At 36.6% G+C, this 20,235-nt stretch overlaps 1 protein-coding gene across 3 annotated transcripts in view; it reads right to left on the bottom strand.

Annotated features, from left to right (window-relative positions):
• STPG2 (sperm tail PG-rich repeat containing 2) overlaps window positions 1–20,235 on the bottom strand; it is a 636,844-nt gene that overhangs the window by 475,295 nt on the left and 141,314 nt on the right. For all 3 annotated transcript variants that reach the window (XM_061419604.1, XM_061419605.1, XM_061419606.1), the window contains one exon: window positions 6,424–6,516. In XM_061419604.1, coding sequence (XP_061275588.1) covers window positions 6,424–6,516 — 93 coding nt within the window. The remainder of the gene's footprint in view (window positions 1–6,423; window positions 6,517–20,235) is intronic.

The raw sequence follows: 20,235 nt of genomic DNA, 5'->3' as shown, positions 1-20,235 counted from the left end.
AAATTGAAAATTAGAAAATATTTTTCATTATTTTTAAGGCTCTATCATAAAGCTGAAGAACCAATACTTTCGAGTCGCAATGCTGCAGACTATCAAGAGTCCCTTGGATGGCAAAGAGATCAAAGCAGTCAATCCTAAAGAAAACCAACCCTGAATATTCATTAGAAGGACTGATGCTGAAGCTCCAATACTTTGGCCATATGATGCAAAGAGCCACGTCATTGGGAAAGACCCTGGGAAAGATGGAGGGCAGGAGGAGAAGGGAGTAAGAGAGGATGAGATGGTTGGATACCATCACCGACTCAATGGACATGAATTTGAGCAAACTCTGGGAGATAGTGGAGGACAGAGGAGCCTGGCAGGCTGCAGTCCATGTAGTCACAAAGAGTCGGAAATGACTTAGCAATTGAACAGCAACAAATAAAGCCATGGCCCCCACAACTATTGTCTCTGAAATGAGCTTCAAGAAATGCTTCCAAAGTAAAAAGCTGAACATTTATTCTTTCTGCTGCTTTGCATTCCTGACACAGCAATACCATGCAAGATAGAGGGTGCCTCTGGTTGCAGAAGGTGAATGTCACAAGGAAATATAAAAAGCAAAAGATATTACCATATTTTAATATATTCTCATTATTACTATAAAAAGATGAAAAGAGAGTACAGGCTTTGAAACGGTATTTACTTAGCTTTGAGCCATAACCCTGCCATTCACAATTTTTATAGCTAACTTACTTATAGCTTACTATGGGTAACACAAGGAAATGAGTGTTGCTCGCAGTAAAACACTTAGTTCTTACTATGACTCCATCAGGTATGCCTACTTATTATCACTATTTAACATTTGAAAAAATAGATTTAGAGACTTGAAAAGCATATCCCTGATGCCAAAGCACGTGCTCTTAAACTTTATTCAGGGATGATATTCAAAATATTTTAAAAATCAAATGAACATAAATTTAATATAGGAATAAACAGAAATTGAAATTTACTTTTAAAATGTCCTTCATTCTCAACTGTATTATAAAACCATTTATCAACTGATAAAAGTGGTAGCACAGCTGTTCAGCAAGCAATTCTAATGTATTTCATTTGTTAATTTTTATAAAATGGTATAATTTTGTGATTTTTTTATACTAGGTTGCCACTAACCAAATGATGCCCCTTTCTGAGACATGACTCAATCTAAGAAAGTACATCAAATTCTTCCAAAAATTTTCCCCACTAAATAGATATTCCTTAGTTAATTGTTGGCCTCAGTAACTAGAGGAAAATTACTAACTTCACTATTGTTTCATAATGCTGAATCCTCCATCAGTTTCTAATAAACATAACTTTTTTTTCTTTTGCATTAAAAAAAAAAGTTCTATCCTTTATAATATGTCTGAGATCTTTACAGTCATCTCTCTTTGGTCTTAAATCACAAAAATCATTTATTGTATTGTCATATTTATTCTAGTTAAGCCTAATTCTTCAAGTTAGAGGAAAGGAGCAGAAAAAGATCCCTAAAGGAGTGGATTCTATTGATAGACTGCCTCAGTTTGAAATTACCACTCTGCCACTTAAAAACTTTAAATTCAGTTTCCTCATTTTTAAGATGGCCATAATTATAATATTCAAATGAGTACCATGCTTTATATTTGAAATGGTCTCTGGAATAGAACAAGCATATTATAAGCACTAGCTCTTATTTTCATTAATAAAATTTATTTCATTAATATCTGTAACAGGCAGGTATTTTGTATTAACAATTCACCTCATTAAATGAAGGTGAAATGTTCAGGATTTCAGGGCTTATTCCCCTAACACACATTCTATAGCAAAAAGTTTAACACTGGCCGACTTCCTTTAAATTCTTTGGTGTGTAAGAAACGTAGACTTATTTGCATTTTACTCTTAACCTGCCTAGGTTTCCTTCTTTCTCTGGAGGTCTCTGCTGCTAAGTCGCTTCAGTCATGTCCGACTCTGTGCAACCTCAGAGACGGCAGCTCACCAGACACCCCCGTCCCTGGGATTCTCCAGGCAAGAACACTGGAGTGGGTTGCCATTTCCTTCTCCAATTCATAAAAGTGAAAAGTGAAAGTGAAGTCGCTCAGTCGTGTCCGACTCCTAGCGACCGCATGGACTGCAGCCCACCAGGCTCCTCCATCCATGGGATTTTCCAGGCAAGAGTACTGGAGTGGGGTGCCACTGCCTTCTCCATGGAGGTCTCTGAGACTGTACAAATAAAAACTCAAGGTCATCTAGCTTGGCAAACACCCTCGGGGTGAGAGTTGGCTTCAGTGCTCTACTTGCCACTCTGGGTCCTTCCTTAATTTAGCTTGTGTACTCCTCCTCTCTTTCTAATTCTTGGAAGCATTCACAAATATCTTTTGTTTTTATTTTATCTAGAATTTTGGTTGTTTGCAGAGAAATGAGTCAGTACAGACACCAGTATGTAATAATACCATTCCAAATGCATACTCATAAAATCAGGAGTATTATTTCTACTTTTATTTAAAAATATCTTCACATCATGAATAAAAATCAAATCAATACAAGAATCCAAAATGAATAATAAATTTATCCTCAACCTCTCCCTGGTTCCAGTCCGAGAAATAATTCACACAATAAATAATAAACACAATTAATAGTAATTGTGTTTTTTAGTTTGAGGTGTGATTTTTTTCTTTGGATTTTACCATTATAAATTGAATATAAGGAAGGGCTTAATACTGTTATTTGTCGATTTTTGATAACATGTTAGCTCTGCACTATGAAACAAAAGACCCAACATATCCTACCGTCTCCTACTTTACACTTCTTGATATATTATTTTATTGATGATATTAAGGTTTCTAATATTTATATTGTTATACTATAATTAAGTCCTCTGCAATGTATACAGATGGATTTCAAATCAATCAATATAATTTCCTATCAAACCAAATAGTGCAGCCAAACACACAGAGAAGTAAATGAAATTCTGTGGTCACCAAACCCCTGACTTTGGAAGAATGTCCCAAGCATGAACTAAAAATGTCTTCTTTATTAATTTGTTTCCACTTTTCTCTACTTCATCCAGAAATTCTCAATTTATGTTCTGAATGTTTATGTCACCCTTCTCTTGTTCCCTTTTTTTTTTTTTTTTTAATTTTGCTGGACGATCTTCACATATGGGGATGTGGAATTACTAAGCTTTCCAAGCTCTTGCATGTCAGAAAATTATTTTCTTGTTTCATTTAATTGAAACTTTGGGTAGAAACAGAATCCTGTCAATATGTCCAAAATTATCTCCTCTTAGAAATTTTAGAAAATATTATTCCATCACTCCCTGCTCTGAAAAGTCTCTAATCCTGATGAGAAAGTGTTGGTAACAGTACGTTTCTCATCCCATTGTAGGTGACCCCATTAATTTCCTCTGGGGAAGCTTCAAGGGGATTTTATTTTTAGTCTTCTGAAAATGCAAGCGAATGCGAAAAAAATAAATGTCTTTGAAAATCTGTCTGTGGTATTTTGTTGAGCTCTTCTAATTGAAGACATGTCTTTATTCCCTTCAAGATAACTTACTGTTTTTTACATCAAATACTTCCAACTACCATCCTAGCATTCTGCTCCTGGAATGCCTAATAAACAGATGTTTGGCTTGTGTCTAGCTTCAATTTATCATATTTTCAATATCTTTGTCTTTTTATATTCAACTAATGCTTATATTGTAGTTTTTTTACAAAGTTATTTCATTGGGACCTTGTAAAAAAAAGGGAGATACAGACATATATGTGTACATATATGTTCTTTCATATGATACCAGAAGTCTGGGTTTTTAAATACCTTTATGCAAAACAGCAGAGACATTACTTTGCCAACAAAGGTCCATCTAGTCAAGGCTATGGTTTTTCCTGTGGTCATGTATGGATGTGAGAGTTGGACTGTGAAGAAGGCTGAGCGCCGAAGAATTGGTGCTTTTGAACTGTGGTGTTGGAGAAGACTCTTGAGAGTCCCCTGGACTGCAAGGAGATGCAACTAGCCCATTCTGAAGGAGATCAGCCCTGGGATTTCTTTGGAAGGAATGATGCTAAAGCTGAAACTCCAGTACTTTGGCCACCTCATGTGAAGAGTTGACTCATTGGAAAAGACTCTGATGCTGGGAGGGATTGGGGGCAGGAGGAGAAGGGGATGACAGAGGATGAGATGGCTGGATGGCATCACTGACTCCATGGACATGAGTCTGAGTGAACTCCGGGAGTTGGTGATGGACAGGGAGGCCTGGCGTGCTGCGATTCATGGGGTCGCAAAGAGTCGGACACGACTGAGTGACTGATCTGATCTGATCTGGTACATATATATAAAATGTAATATTACTCAGCCAATAAAAAACAAAATAGTGTCATTTGCAGCAACATGGGTGGACATAGAGATTGTCATAGTGAGTGACGTAAGTCAAAGAGAGAAAGACAAATAGTATATGATATTGCTGATACATGGATCTTTAAAAAAAGGCTAAAAATGAACTTATCTACAAATAAGAAATAGAGTTACAGATGTAGAAAATAAACTTGTGGTTACTAGGGATAAGGGGGGGAGGGATAAATTGGAAGATTGGGATTAACACATACACACTACTATATACAAAATAGATAACTAATAAGAACCTAGTGTATAGCACAAGGAACCCTACTCAATACTCTGTAATGGCCTATATGGGAAATGAATCTAAAAGTAGAATGGATGCATGTATAACTGAGTCACATTGCTGTACACCTGAAACTAACAACACTATAAATCAACTATATCTCAATACAAATTATTTTTAAAATAAAAAGGAGTTTTCAAACGCAGTGAGAGATAAACGCTAAAAAAGGCAAGCATAAGTTAGGTAAAAACAACTGGCAGGCAACTCATCTTTCTCTAGAACAGATCTCTCGATCATCTTTTTTTTCATTACAAACATAAGATGTAACATTTACATATACATTCCTACTCATTACCTTCAGAAATCTGCATTGGCTTTTCCTAGTAGCTATAATACTACAATAGAAATAACTCTGAATCCATTCTAAACATTCCAAAGCTTAAAAACTTTATAGAGGCTTCGTTGCTAAGTCATGTCTGACTCTTGCAACCCCATGGACTGTAACCTGCCAGGATCCTTTGTCCATGTGATTTCCCAGGCAAGAATACTGGGGTGGGTTACCATTTCCTTCTCCAGGGGATCTTACCAACCCAGGGATCAAACACTGGTTTCCTGCAGTGTTTTTTGTAGGCAGATTCTTTACCAACTGAGCTACCAGGGCAGCCCTAAAAAGCTTTATATTAGTAATAAATTACTCATGACATACTCAACAATGGATCCAAAGGTATGTATAACAATGACTCATGTGAGAATCACAGCACAACCCACAAATTCCTCAAGATGAAGAAATAATTTGCTAAAACAATTATGAGAATTTCTTAAATGTCAAGACACTGCTGGATCTAATGCTAATTTTGACTCCATCTCTCAGATTCAGTCAACTAATGTTTTAGAAAAAAAATAAGTCTATTCATGAATGCCTCTTACCAAATTAATTTTATTTCTATAAATTCCTAAACATTCACAGCTGTATTTAACTAGGCTTGCATTTGTACTTCATTTAAATGAGTTCTTCCCATACTTGTAAGTTACTTCATCATTCAAAAACACAGTAAATGAACTCTTGGCATTATATACCCAGTAGAATTTTAGTTCAGCAAGCCATGCTACTTCTCTGGTTTGACTGGCTATACTTTAAAACCTGGTTAATGGTCCTATTTTGCTCTTGTCACTAATAACATCCTGTGATAGTCTAATTTCTATAAAAATTTATTTTAACAATATCTTACATACAATTCTAACTTTTTAACTTTAAATTTCACTTTGATCTTTTAATAAATTTAATTTGAATGAGTTAGTTAAGTATATAGTTTTAAACTTCACATACTTTCCTTATTTAAATTTATTCAATATTAGCTATTTATAAAAAAAAAGGGGGAATTCAGGTAGCAAGGTTCACATCAACACAGTTTAAAATACAGATTAACAGGGATAAAAAATGTTGCTCAAGAGTCTGAAATTTCAAGAGAGATTCAAACTGAAATGGGTAAATATTTGCACTTATGAGTAAATTGATTTGAGCTTAAAGTAAATTTTCCACTTCACATACAAGCTGAATTTTCCTATTTGTCCTAAGAATGGATTCTCTCTGACCCTAAAGGAAATATTGCACATAATATTTTCTCCTGGAGCAATGCTAGACTTCTGATTAACTTCAAGAATTTCATTGAACTTTACAATAGAAGTTTCACACTAGCTGAAGATGTTACAGCAGGCCACCAGGTACCACTCTCAGGTCCTAATATAATGTATGTTACATAGTCTCCTCACGATTCCTAAATTACAAATACATTTGGTTAGAAAAGTGTTCTTACCATATCTGACACTTTAGTAGTTCTTTCTGTTCTTGACAAGAAAGCAGCATATCGATTAGTCAAGTTGGGTAGTTCATCAGAAATTTCAGGGACCTGTGAATGCCAAAAATAAAACACATGTTGAATGAAGAGGTATATATTGCTTATTTTTCTCAATACAAGGGGCATGATAAATAACTCTGCAATAAGCTTATAGAACAAGATTCTGTAAAGTAATTATCCTTCAATTTAAAAATAAATTTTAATTTAAAAAAATTTTTTAATCACTTATGATTTATTGGCTTTTTGTACATAGTGTGTAAATTATCACCATTATCTAGTTACAGAACATTTTCATTACCCCCAAAGGAAGCCTCATACCCATTAAGGAGTCAATCCTCATTCCCCACTCTTCTCAGCCTCTTGCAACTGCGGAGCTATTTTCTGTCTCTACACGTTTGCCTTTTCTGTTTATTTCATGTAAGTGAAATTATGTAATAAATGGCATTCTGTGTCTGACTTCTTTCACTTAGTGTAATGTAAGGTTTATTAATATAGCATGTATTATTACTTCATGTAGCAACACTTTTCATGGGTGAGTAATATTCCACCATGTATGTATCTGATTTTTTTTTTAATTTTATTTTTAAACTTTACATAATTGTATTAGTTTTGCTAAATATCAAAATGAATCCGCCACAGGCATGCATGTGTTCCCCATCCTGAACCCTCCTCCCTCCTCCCTCCCCACACCATCCCTCTGGGTCGTCCCAGTGCACCAGCCCCAAGCATCCAGTATCGCGCATCGAACCTGGACTGGCAACTCGTTTCTTACATGATATTCTACATGTTTCAATGTCACTCTCCCAAATCTTCCCACCCTCTCCCTCTCCCACAGAGTCCATAAGACTGTTCTATACATCAGTGTCTCTTTTGCTGTCTCGTACACCAGGTTATTGTTACCATCTTTCTAAATTCCATATATATGCGTTAGTATACTGTATTTATGTTTTTCCTTCTGGCTTACTTCACTCTGTATAATCAGCTCCAGTTTCATCCATCTCATTAGAACTGATTCAAATGTATTCTTTTTAATGGCTGAGTAATACTCCATTGTGTATATGTACCACTGCTTTCTTTATCCATTCATCTGCTGATGGACATCTAGGTTGCTTCCATGTCCTGGCTATTATAAACAGTGCTGCGATGAACATTGGGGTACATGTGTCTCTTTCCCTTCTGGTTTCCTCAGTGTGTATGCCCAGCAGTGGGATTGCTGGATCATAAGGCAGTTCTATTTCCAGTTTTTTAAGGAATCTCCACACTGTTCTCCATAGTGGCTGTACTAGTTTGCATTCCCACCAACAGTGTAAGAGGGTTCCCTTTTCTCCACACCCTCAACATCCATTTATGATAAAAACTCTCCAGAAAGCAGGAATAGAAGGAACATACCTCAACATAATAAAAGCTATATATGACAAACCCACAGCAAACATTATCCTCAATGGTGAAAAATTGAAAGCATTTCCTCTAAAGTCAGGAACAAGACAAGGGTGCCCACTTTCACCATTACTATTCAACATAGTTTTGGAAGTTTTGGCCACAGCAATCAGAGCAGAAAAAGAAATAAAAGGAATCCAAATTGGAAAAGAAGAAGTAAAACTCTCACTATTTGCAGATGACATGATCCTCTACATAGAAAACCCTAAAGATTCCACCAGAAAATTACTAGAAATAATCAATGACTATAGTAAAGTTGCAGGATATAAAATCAACACACAGAAATCCCTTGCATTCCTATACACTAATAATGAGAAAACAGAGAAATTAAGGAAACAATTCCATTCACCATTGCAACGGAAAGAATAAAATACTTAGGAATATATCTACCTAAAGAAACTAAAGACCTATATATAGAAAACTATAAAACACTGGTGAAAGAAATCAAAGAGGACACTAATAGATGGAAAAATATACCACGTTCATGGATTGGAAGAATCAATATAGTGAAAATGAGTATACTACCCAAAGCAATTTATAGATTCAACGCAATCCCTATCAAGCTACCAACAGTATTCTTCACAGAGCTAGAACAAATAATTTCACAATTTGTATGGAAATACAAAAAAACCTCGAATAGCCAAAACGATCTTGAGAAAGAAGAATGGAACTGGAGGAATCAACCTACCTGACTTCAGGCTCTACTACAAAGCCACAGTTATCAAGACAGTATGGTACTGGCACAAAGACAGAAATATAGATCAATGGAATAAAATAGAAAGCCCAGAGATAAATCCACGCACATATGGACACCTTATCTTTGACAAAGGAGGCAAGAATATACAATGGATTAAAGACAATCTCTTCAACAAGTGGTGCTGGGAAATCTGGTCAACCACTTGTAAAAGAATGAAACTAGACCACTTTCTAACACCATACACAAAAATAAATTCAAAATGGATTAAAGATCTAAACGTAAGACCAGAAACTATAAAACTCCTAGAGGAGAACATAGGCAAAACACTCTCTGACATATATCACAGCAGGATCCTCTATGACCCACCTCACAGAATATTGGAAATAAAAGCAAAAATAAACAAATGGAACCTAATTAACCTTAAAAGCTTCTGCACATCAAAGGAAACTATTAGCAAGATGAAAAGACAGCCTTCAGAATGGGAGAAAATAATAGCAAATGAAGCAAAAGACAAACAACTAATCTCAAAAATATACAAGCAACTCCTACAGCTCAACTCCAGAAAAAGAAATGACCCAATCAAAAAATGGGCCTAAGAACTAAATAGACATTTCTCCAAAGAAGACATACAGATGGCTAACAAACACATGAAAAGATACTCAACATCACTCATTATCAGAGAAATGCAAATCAAAACCACTATGAGGTACCATTTCACACCAGTTAGAATGGCTGCGATCCAAAAGTCTACAAATAAAAATAATTTTTTAAAAATATGGCTATCATTAAAGAGAGACATTTATTTTTAAAATGTTTTAAATGGAATATAGTAAAAGAGTTTAACAATGAAACATTAAAATGGGAAAAGGGTTGATTATATGAACCTCTAGGAAAGTAAGATGGATCTGCATACATTATTTAAACATATTTAGGGGCAAATTACAACCTGATAATTATGAGTCAGGATAAGAATTGGTTCTGAATTTAACATTAGAGTATGGCTAATAAAGTGAAAGTGTTAGCTGCTCAATCGTGTCCGACCCTTTGCAACCCCATGGACTGTAGCTCACCAGACTCCTCTGTCCATGGAATTCTCTAGGCAAGAATACTGGAGTGGTCAGGAAGATCCCCTGGAGAAGGGAATGGCAACCCACTCCAATATTCTTGCCTGGAGAATCCCATGGACAGAGGAGCTTGGTGGGCTATACAGTCCATGGGGTTGCAAAGAGTTGGACATGACTGAGCAACTAACTCTTTGACTTTACTAGCTACACTCTAATGTTAAATTCAGAACCAATTCTTGTCCTGATTCATAACTAGCAGGTTGTAATATCAATAATATATAAGATATTTGGCCAATTATATAGTATTATTTGTTACTGCCTGATTATTAATACAAGAACTAGAAATACATTAACAATAACTATTTAAATTGATTATGTGGCAATCCTGGATTAATAAATTTTCTAGTAATATGATCCACACTTTCTTAAATATAATTCCTTATATTCATTGAAGATGCAAATTAATAGACTAGAGGAAGATGGTACTCTAAAATTTTAACTGACAATTAGTTAATGCTCATGATATTATACTCCTAATTTATTATACAATTAAGTCATTTGTATTCATTTAATAATTTAAATGATATAACCAACAGTAACATTCTTTTTATATACAAAAAGGATGAGGATTTATTTTCCTGTTTTTATACACATCACTATTTTTATTTCAGAATTTTATATTTGTATTTAATACTTCAGAATTTAACACCTAGTACAATAGTTAGATATTTCTTTCTCAGCTCATTTTTTCAAGAACATTGATCTACTAAAAAATCCACCTCTCACTGTATCTTTGAAACTATATGCTTCACTATCATGAAGCTGGTGCCTCTCCATTCTTTTCTTCATGTTTCATTCCTGCATAGTCACTCAAAAATAAATAGGTAGTTTCTGTCACTTTCAAAAACAGAAAAATCACACTTTAAGTCTTGTAGAGATGTGAAATCCTTCAAACAGGGCATCTGAGCCAGCATTATTATTTCATGTGATTTTTAAATTTATTGAAACTGAAAAACAATCCACTTTCATAATAATTGTATTATTATCATGTATGTGGTATTAGAAATTATGAAATAAGTTCAAAAGCATTTTGCAATTTTTACTGTTTAAAGTAGAAATTAATGAGTTAGAAGAATGTATTACTCATTGAATGACTTTGGTTTTAGAGGGAATGTAGTTTACAGAACACTACAATTTTGTATTTTTACCAAATTAATCCATATAAAATATAACAAAATAAAAATGATTTTTTAATTTGTTATAAATATGATATATTTGTTATAAACCCAGATAAAATATATATTTTTAAGTCTTCACAGGGCTGTGAATGCTTCCAAATCTAGGAGTTGTCAGCACAGACAAGAGGGGTTAAGATTCTGAAGAGGACAGAATCTCTGAAAGGTTATCTATCAATCTGCAGGTGTTTTTTTTTTTCCTGGGATAATTGCTGATAACAGGACAGAAAGAATCTGGGTTTAGATCTGGCAGAGGGCTGCTATTAAAGAGCTAGAAAATAAGTTTACTGTGGTCTTGTTGGGACACATGACAAAACTAGATTTGAAGTGCCTCAAAACACATGATTTGTTTTCCCCTTACGATGTTAGCCTTGACGAACTCCTTTTCCTATTTGGAACCAGTCTGTTGTTCCATGTCCAGTTCTAACTGTTGCTTCCTGACCTGCATACAAATTTTTCAAGAGGCAGATCAGGTGGTCTGGTATTCCCATCTCTTTCAGAATTTTCCACGATTTATTGTGATCCACACAGTCAAAGGCTTTGGCATAGTCAATAAAGCAGAAATAGATGTTTTTCTGGAACTCTCTTGCTTTTTCCATGATCCAGCAGATGTTGGCAATTTGATCTCTGGTTCCTCTGTCTTTTCTAAAACCAGCTTGAACTTATTGTCATCCTGTTTATTTAACTTATATGCAGAGTACATCATGAGAAACACTGAACTGGAAGAAACACTAGCTGGAATCAAGATTGCCAGGAGAAATATCAATAACCTCAGATATGCAGATGACACCACCCTTATGGCAGAAAGTGAAGAGGAACTCAAAAGCCTCTTGATGAAAGTGAAAGTGGAGAGTGAAACAGTTGGCTTAAAGCTCAACATTCAGAAAACGAAGATCGTGGCATCCGGTCCCACCACTTCATGGGAAATAGATGGGGAAACAGTGGAAACAGTGTCAGACTTTATTTTTCTGGGCTCCAAAATCACTGCAGATGGTGACTGCAGCCATGAAATTAAAAGACGCTTACTCCTTGGAAGGAAAGTTATGACCAACCTAGATAGCATATTGAAAAGCAGAGACATTACTTTGCCAACAAAGGTTCGTCTAGTCAAGGCTATGGTTTTTCCTGTGGTCATGTATGGAAGTGAGAGTTGGACTGTGAAGAAGGCTGAGCGCCGAAGAATTGATGCTTTTGAACTGTGGTGTTGGAGAAGACTCTTGAGAGTCCCTTGGACTGCAAAGAGATCCAACCAGTCCATTCTGAAGGAGATCAGCCCTGGGATTTCTTTGGAAGGAATGATGCTGAAGCTGAAACTCCAGTACTTTGGCCACCTCATGCGAAGAGTTGACTCATTGGAAAAGACTCATGCTGGGAGGGATTGGGGGCAGGAGGAGAAGGGGACGACAGAGGATGAGATGGCTGGATGGCATCACTGACTCGATGGACGTGAGTCTGAATGAACTCCGGGAGTTGGTGATGGACAGGGAGGCCTGGCGTGCTGTGATTCATGGGGTCGCAAAGAGTCGGACACGACTGAGCGACTGATCTGACCTGATAAGATGTTAGCAAGGGGGTAAGAAGCAGGATAATGCTAAAAATCGAAGCTAAAACTCTGAAACGCGGAGTCATTAAATATCAGCATCCAGAACATGGGACTGGCAGTGGCCAGCACATCCGGCTCACAGTTGAAATCCCCAGAGGACAAAACTTTATACAATGAACACACGACGTAAACTAAGTCCTGGAAAAACTGTAAATAACACAAACCATGATTAGATTAAGGTGATCTCCATTGACTTCTATCTGTTTTGCAGAGAAAAATGTGAAATCTTTCTATTAGAAGATAATACCACTTAAAGCCCCTATATTATACACTAAGTATTTAACATTCAATTTCCAACTATGTGTGTTCCATACTTTCTGTGTTGAAAATCATTTGCTCCTAGTGACAGAAGAATCCAATCTGGTTCAGTAATTCAGTGGCTCTGCTATTCCTATATCATCTACCCTACCCTAGGATTCTGGGAGCACAGAGTCTTAGTCATTGGACCACCAGGAAAGTCCCCATTTTAATTTTCTTTACCAATTTTTACAATAAATTGTTCTTCTCTTTAAGCTTCCTAGATCATATTTCTATGCTTCTCTTTTGTATTCATTTATTCAATTATTACTTCCTGACTGTGTACTATAGGATAGACATAGTTCCAAAGTTCTGTACATGCCCTTTTATTATGTGACAACTATGTTCAAACTTCCCCAATGTTTAACTTCTGTTTATATTCTACGTACAGCATATCCACATGTCTATTCTTTCCATATTTTCCACCTGAATTTTTAGCTACTTTAACTTTTCCATATATGCATTCTTTTAAGCTTTCTCAACTTCTGCAGTGATGAGAAAAATGAATAATTTTATATATATATATATATACACATTAAGATATCTTTTTAAATCTGAACTCTGAATGAAGAAAAATATCATATAACATCACTCATATGTGGAATCTAGAAAAACGGTACAGGTGAACTTATTCCCAAAGCAGAAATACAGACACAAACTTAGAAAACAAACTATGCATACCAAGGGAAGAGAGGAGGGGTGATGAGTTGGGAGGTTAGAGTCAACATATATACACTGTTGTTGTTGTTGTTTAGTCACTAAGTCACGTTCGACTCTTTTACAACCCCATGGACTATAGCCCGCCAGGCTCTTCTGTCTATGGGATTTTCCAAGCACAAATACTGGAGTAGGTTGCCATTTGCTTCTCCAGGGGATCTTCCTAACCCAGGGATCAAACCCCTGTTCTCCTGCATTGGCAGGTGGATTCTTCACCAGAATCATATACACACACACACACACACACTATTATATATAAAATAGGTAACTAATGAAAACACACTGTATAGCACAGGAAACTGTACCCAATGCTCTGTGTTGACCTAAATGGGCAGGAAATCTAAAAAAGAGTGATTATTTGTAAAATAATTAATTTTAAAAAAGTTTAACGTGCAGCAAACTACATTGTCAGAATTTTACTCATGAAAGTGGTTTTCTGTCAACCTGTTAGGCTAATTTTATTTGTATCATCTCTTATCTTAGGAACATTTTTTCTTTTCTGCTGATCATTTTGAAACAGGGATTTTCTGTATTTCTTGTACATGTCTAACAATGTCCAGAATCTCTTTCTTTGACGATTCTTAACTTTTAAATATCATGATCACTATTTACAAAATTATTTTTCCCTTCTATTTCATAAATGAGTTCTCCTCTATTTAATTAAAATTAAGGTCAGAATAAGAGTTCCACTATTGGCTTCCACTTCTTTCTACAGAGGTAAACTGTCAGCAAATCAAAAAATGAAAACTTTTTGCTTTCAATAAAATGATAAATCAAACAAAACTTTTATATTTACCCACACGAGTATTTTTTATACTCTGCATTACTTCATAAAGATCCAGATTTTATTGGGTAACATTTTTTCTGCGTGGAGGACTTTCTTTAACATTTCTTACACTTTTGTGGATAAATATTTCAGCTTTCATATATATGAAAAGGTCTTCTTTTTTATTGAGGTAGAGTTGACATACATTATATTAGCTTCAGGTGTACAATATAATGGTTTGATACTTGTACATATTGCAAATGGTCATCACAATATCAAGTTAACATCCATCACCCCAAAGTTTTTTTGTGCAATAAGAGCTTTTTAGATTTACATAACAACTTTCAAATATTCAGTATAGTGCATATATGCATACTAAGTTGCTTCAGTAGTGTCTGACTCTTTGCAAGCCTATGCACTGTACCTGCCAGGTTCCTCTATCCATGGGGATTCTCCAGGCAAGAAGGCTAGAATGGGTTGCTATTGCTTCCTTCAGGGGATCTTCCCAGGGATCAACCCACATCTCTTATGTCTCCTGCACTGGCTGTACATTACATTTCCATGACTTATTTTATACATAGAGGTTTTTAGAAAAGCTTTTCACTTTGTTTGCATTTTTGCAGGGTATTTGAGCCTGCAATTGAATTATAGGCTAACAACTGTTTACTTTCTTTTTTTTTAATTTTCTTTTATTTTTTAACTTTACAATATTGTATTGGTTTGCCATATATCAAAATGAATCCGCCACAGGTATACATGTGTTTACTTTCAATGCTTTAAAGATGTTGCACTGCTCTCTTCTGGCTTGCATCATTTCCAACCTGAAGTGTAGTATCATTTTTAACTTCATCCCTCTTAATGTCACATTTACTTTTCATCTGGTTGTTTTTAAGAATTTATTCTTTGTTACCATTTTATTCAATTTGAGTAATTTGCCTTGGCATAGTCCTATGATGCCTTTTTGCTATGGGTTTGTTGAGCTTTATGGATATGTGATTTTAGATTTCATCAAAATTTGGAAATTTTCAGCCATATTATTTCTTTAAATTATTTCTTGTGCTTCATTCACTCTTTCTTTCCCTTCAAGTACTCTAGTTACACAATTAGGCCACTTCAAATATACCATAGTTCACTGATAATTTATTCATCATTTTTTCTCTTTTTTTCTCACTGTATTTCATTTGAAGTTGTTTGTATTACTGTCTTAAGGTTAACTAATAGTTTTGTCTGAACAGCATAAATTGCTGTTAGTCAGAATGTACTTATTTTCATATGGTATACTTCCCATCTCATGAACTTCAACTTATGCTTCTTTATTTGTGACATTTCTCTACTTAATATTATCTATCTTTCCACTACCTCCTTGAACATACAGAATACAGCTATCAGTTCAGTTCAGTCGCTCATTCATGTCCGACTCTTTGGACTGTAGCACACCAGGCCACCCTGTCCATCACCAACTCCAGGAGTTTACTCAAACTCAAGTCCATTGAGTCAGTGATGCCATGCAACCATCTCTTCCTCTGTCATCCCCTTCACCTGCCTTCAACTTTTTCCAGCTGCAGGGTCTTTTGAAATGAGTCAGTGCTTTGCATAAGGTGGCCAAAGTATTTGAGTTTCAGCTTCAGCATCAATCCTTCCAATAAACACTCAGGACTGATCTCCTTTAGGATGGACTGGTTAGATCTCCTTGCAGTCCAAGGGACTCTCAAGAGGCTTCTCCAACACCACAGTTCAAAAGCATCAATTCTTCGGTGCTCAGCTTTCTTTATAGTCCAACTACCACATTCATACATGACCACTGGAAAAACCATAGTCTTGACTAGATGGACCTTTGTTGGCAAAGTAATGTCTCTGCTTTTTAATATGCTGTCTATGTTGGTCATACCTTTTCTTCCAAGGAGTAAGAGTCTTTTAATTTCATGGCTGCAGGCACCATCTGCAGTGATTTTGGAGCCCAAAAATAAAGTCTTCCACTGTTTCCACAGTTTCTCCACCTATTTGCCATGGAGTGATGGGACCAGATGCCATGATCTTTGTTTTCTGAATGTTGGGTTTTAAGCCAACTTTTTCACTCTCCTCTTTCACTTTCATCAGGAGGCTCTTTAGTTCTTCTTCACTTTCTGCCATAACGGTGGTGTCACCTGCATATCCGAGATTATTGATATTTCTCCCGGAGATCTTGATTCCAACTTCTGCTTCATCCAGCCCAGATTTTCTCATCATGTACTCTGCATATAAGTTAAATAAGCACAGTGACAATATACAGCTTTGACGTACTCCTTTTCCTATTTGGAACCAGTCTGTTGTTCCATGTCCAGTTCTAACTGTTGCTTCTTGACCTACATACAGGTTTCTCAAGAGGCAGGTCAGGTGGTCCGGTATTCCCATCTTTTAAAGAGTTTTCCACAGTTTGCTGTGATCCACGCTGTCAAAGGCTTTGGCATAGTCAATAAAGCAGAAATAGATGTTTTTCTGGAACTCTCTTGCTTTTTCCATGATCCATCAGATGTTGGCAATTTGATCTCTGGTTCCTCTGCCTTTTCTAAATCCAGCTTGAACATCTGGAAGTTCATGGTTCATGTACAGTTGAAGCCTGGCTTAGAGAATTTTGAACATTACTTTACTAGTGTGTGAGATGAGTGCAATTGTGCAGCAGTTTGAGCATTCTTTGGCAATCCCTTTCTTAGGGATTAGAATGAAAACTGACCTTTTCCAGTCCTGTAGCCACTACTAAGTTTTCCAAATTTGCTGGCAGTCAGTGCAGCACTTTCACAGCATTATCTTTTAGGATTTGAAACAGCTCAACTGGAATTCCATCACCTCCACTAGCTTTGTTTGTACTGATGCTTCCTAAGGCCCACTTGACTTCACATTCCAGGATGTCTGGCTCTAGGCCAGTGATCACACCATCGTGATTATCTGGGTCGTGAAGATCTTTTTGTACAGTTCTTCTGTGTATTTTGCCACCTCTTCTTAATATCTTCTGCTTCTGTTAAGTCCATACCATTTCTGTCCTTTATTGTCCATAAGCCTCTTATCCTTCTCCATCAGAAGGCAGACAGATTGAAAACCACAATCACAGAAAATGAACCAATCTAATCATATGGACCACAGCCTTATCTAACTCATCAAACTATGAGCTATGCCCTGTAGGGCCACCCAAGATGCCTGGTTCATGGCGGGGAGTTCTGACAAAATGTGGTCCGCTGGAGAAGGGAATGGCAAACCACTTCAGTATTCTTGCCTTGAGAACCCCATGAACAATATGAAAAGGCAAAAGATAGGACAATGAAAGATGAACTCCCCAGGTCGGTAGGTGCCCAATATGCTACTGGAGATCACTGGATAAATAACTCCAGAAAGAATGAAGGGATAGATCCAAAGCAAAAATAACACCCAGTTGTGGATGTGACTGGTGATAGAAGCAGGGTCCGATGCTGTAAAGAGCAATATTGCATAGGAACCTGGAATGTTAGGTCCATGAATCAAGGCAAATTGGAAGTGGTCAAACAGGAGATAGTAAGAGTGAATATCAACATTTGAGGAATCAGAGAACTAAAATGGACTGGAATGGGTGAATTTAACTCAGATAACCATTATATCTACTACTGTGGGCAAGAATCCCTTAGAAGAAATGGAGTAGCCATCATGGTCAACAAAAGAGTCCAAAATGCAGTACTTGGATGCAGTCTCAAAAATGACAGAACGATCTCTGTTCGTTTCCAAGACAAACCATTCAATATCACAGTAATCCAAGTCTGTGCCCTGACCAGTGATGCTGAAGAAGCTGAAGCTGAACGGTTCTATGAATATCCATAAAACCTTCTAGAATTAACACCCAAAAAAGATCTCCTTTTCATTATAGAGGACTGGAATGCAAAAGTAGGAAGTCAAGAAACACCTGGAGTAACAGGCAAATTTGGCCTTGAAATACAGAATGAAGCAGGGCAAAGACTAATAGAGTTTTGCCAAGAAAATGCATTGGTCATAACAAACACCCTCTTCCAACAAAAAATGAGAAGACTCTACACATGGACATCACCAGATGGTCAACACCGAAATGAGACTGATTATATTCTTTGCAGCCAAAGATGGAGAAGCTCTCTACTGTCAGCAAAAAACAAGACCAGGAGCTGACTGTGGCTCAGATCATGAACTCCTTATTGCCAAATTCAGACTTAATATGAAGAAAGTAGGGAAAACCACTAGACCATTCAGGTATGACATAAATCAAATACCTAACGATCATACAGTGGAAGTGAGAAATAGATTTAAGGGGCTAGATCTGATAGACAGAATGCCTGATGAACTATGGACAGAGGTTCGTGACATCGTACAGGTGTCAGCGATAGAGACTATCCCCAAGAAAAAGAAATGCAAAAAAGTGAAATGGCTGTCTGAGGAGGCCTTACAAAGAGCTGTGAAAAGAAGAAAAGTGAAAGCAAAGGGGAAAAGGAAACATACACCCATTTGAATGTAGAGTTTGAAAGAACAGGAAGGAGAGATAAGAAAGGCTTCCTCAGCGATCAGTGCAAAAAATAGAGGAAAACAATAGAATGGGAAAGACTAGAGATCTCTTCAAGAAAATTAGAGATACCAAGGGAACATTTCATGCAAAGATGAGTTCAATAAAGGACAGAAATGGTATGGACCTAACAGCAACAGAAGATATTAAGAAGAGGTGGCAAGAACACACAGAAGAACTATACAAAAAAAGATCTTCAACAACCCAGATAATCACAATCATGTGATCACTCACCTAGAGCCAGACATCCTGGAATGCAAAGTCAAGTGGGCCTTAGGAAGCATCACTACAAAAAAAGCTAGTGGAGGTGATGGAATTCCAGCTGAGATATTTCAAATTCTAAAAGATGATGCTGTGAACACACTGTACTCAGTATGCCAGCAAATATGGAAAACTCAGCAGTGGCCACAGGACTGGAAAAGGTCAGTTTTCATTCCATTCCCAAAGAAAGACAATGTCAAAGAATGCTCAAACTACCACAAAATGGCATTCATCCCACACACTAGCAAAGTAAGGCTCAAAATTCTCCAAGCCAGGCTTCAACTGTACGTGAGCAGTGAACTTCCAGATGTTCAAGCTGGATTTACAAAAGGCAGAGGAACCAGAGATCAAATCGCCAATATCCGCTGGATCATTGAAAAAGCAAGAGAGTTCCAGAAAAGCATCTACTTCTGATTTATTGACTATGCCAAAGCCGTTGACTGTGCGGATCACAATAAAGTGTGGAAAATTCTGAAAGAGATAGGAATACGAGACCACCTGACCTGCCTCTTGAGAAACCTGTATGCAGGTCAAGAAGCAACAGTTAGAACTGGACATGGAACAACAGACTGTTTCCAAATAGGAAAAAGAGTACATCAAAGCTGTATATTGTTACCCTGCTTATTTAACTTATATGCAGAGTACATCATGAGAAATGCTGAGCTGGATGAAGCAAAAGCTGGAATCAAGATTGCCAGGAGAAATGTTAATAACCTCTGATAAATGTTAATAACCTCTGATATGCAGATGACACCACCCTTATGGCAGAAAGTGAAGAGGAACTAAAGAGCCTCTTGATGAAAGTGAAAGAAGAGAGTGAAAAAGTTGGCTTAAAACCCAACATTCAGAAAACTAAGATCATGGCATCCAGTCCCATCACTTCCTGGCAAATAAATGGGGAAACAGTGGAAACAATGACAGACTTTACTTTGGGGGGCTCCAAAGTCACTGCAGATGGTGACTGCAGCCATGTAATTAAAAGACACTTATTCCTTGGAAGAAAAGTTATGACCAACCTAGATAGCATATTAAAAAGCAGAGACATTACTTTGCTAACAAAGTTCCGTCTAGTCAAGGCTATGGTTTTTCCAGCAGTCATGTATGGATATGAGAGTTGGAGTATAAAGAAAGCTGAGCACCAATGAATTGATGCTTTTGAACTGTG

The sequence above is a fragment of the Bos javanicus genome, chromosome 6, assembly GCF_032452875.1.
Source record: "Bos javanicus breed banteng chromosome 6, ARS-OSU_banteng_1.0, whole genome shotgun sequence".
NCBI lineage: Eukaryota > Metazoa > Chordata > Mammalia > Artiodactyla > Bovidae > Bos > Bos javanicus.
The sequence above is the reverse complement of the archived record's forward strand: the minus strand, read 5'-3'. Positions and strand labels throughout refer to the sequence as shown.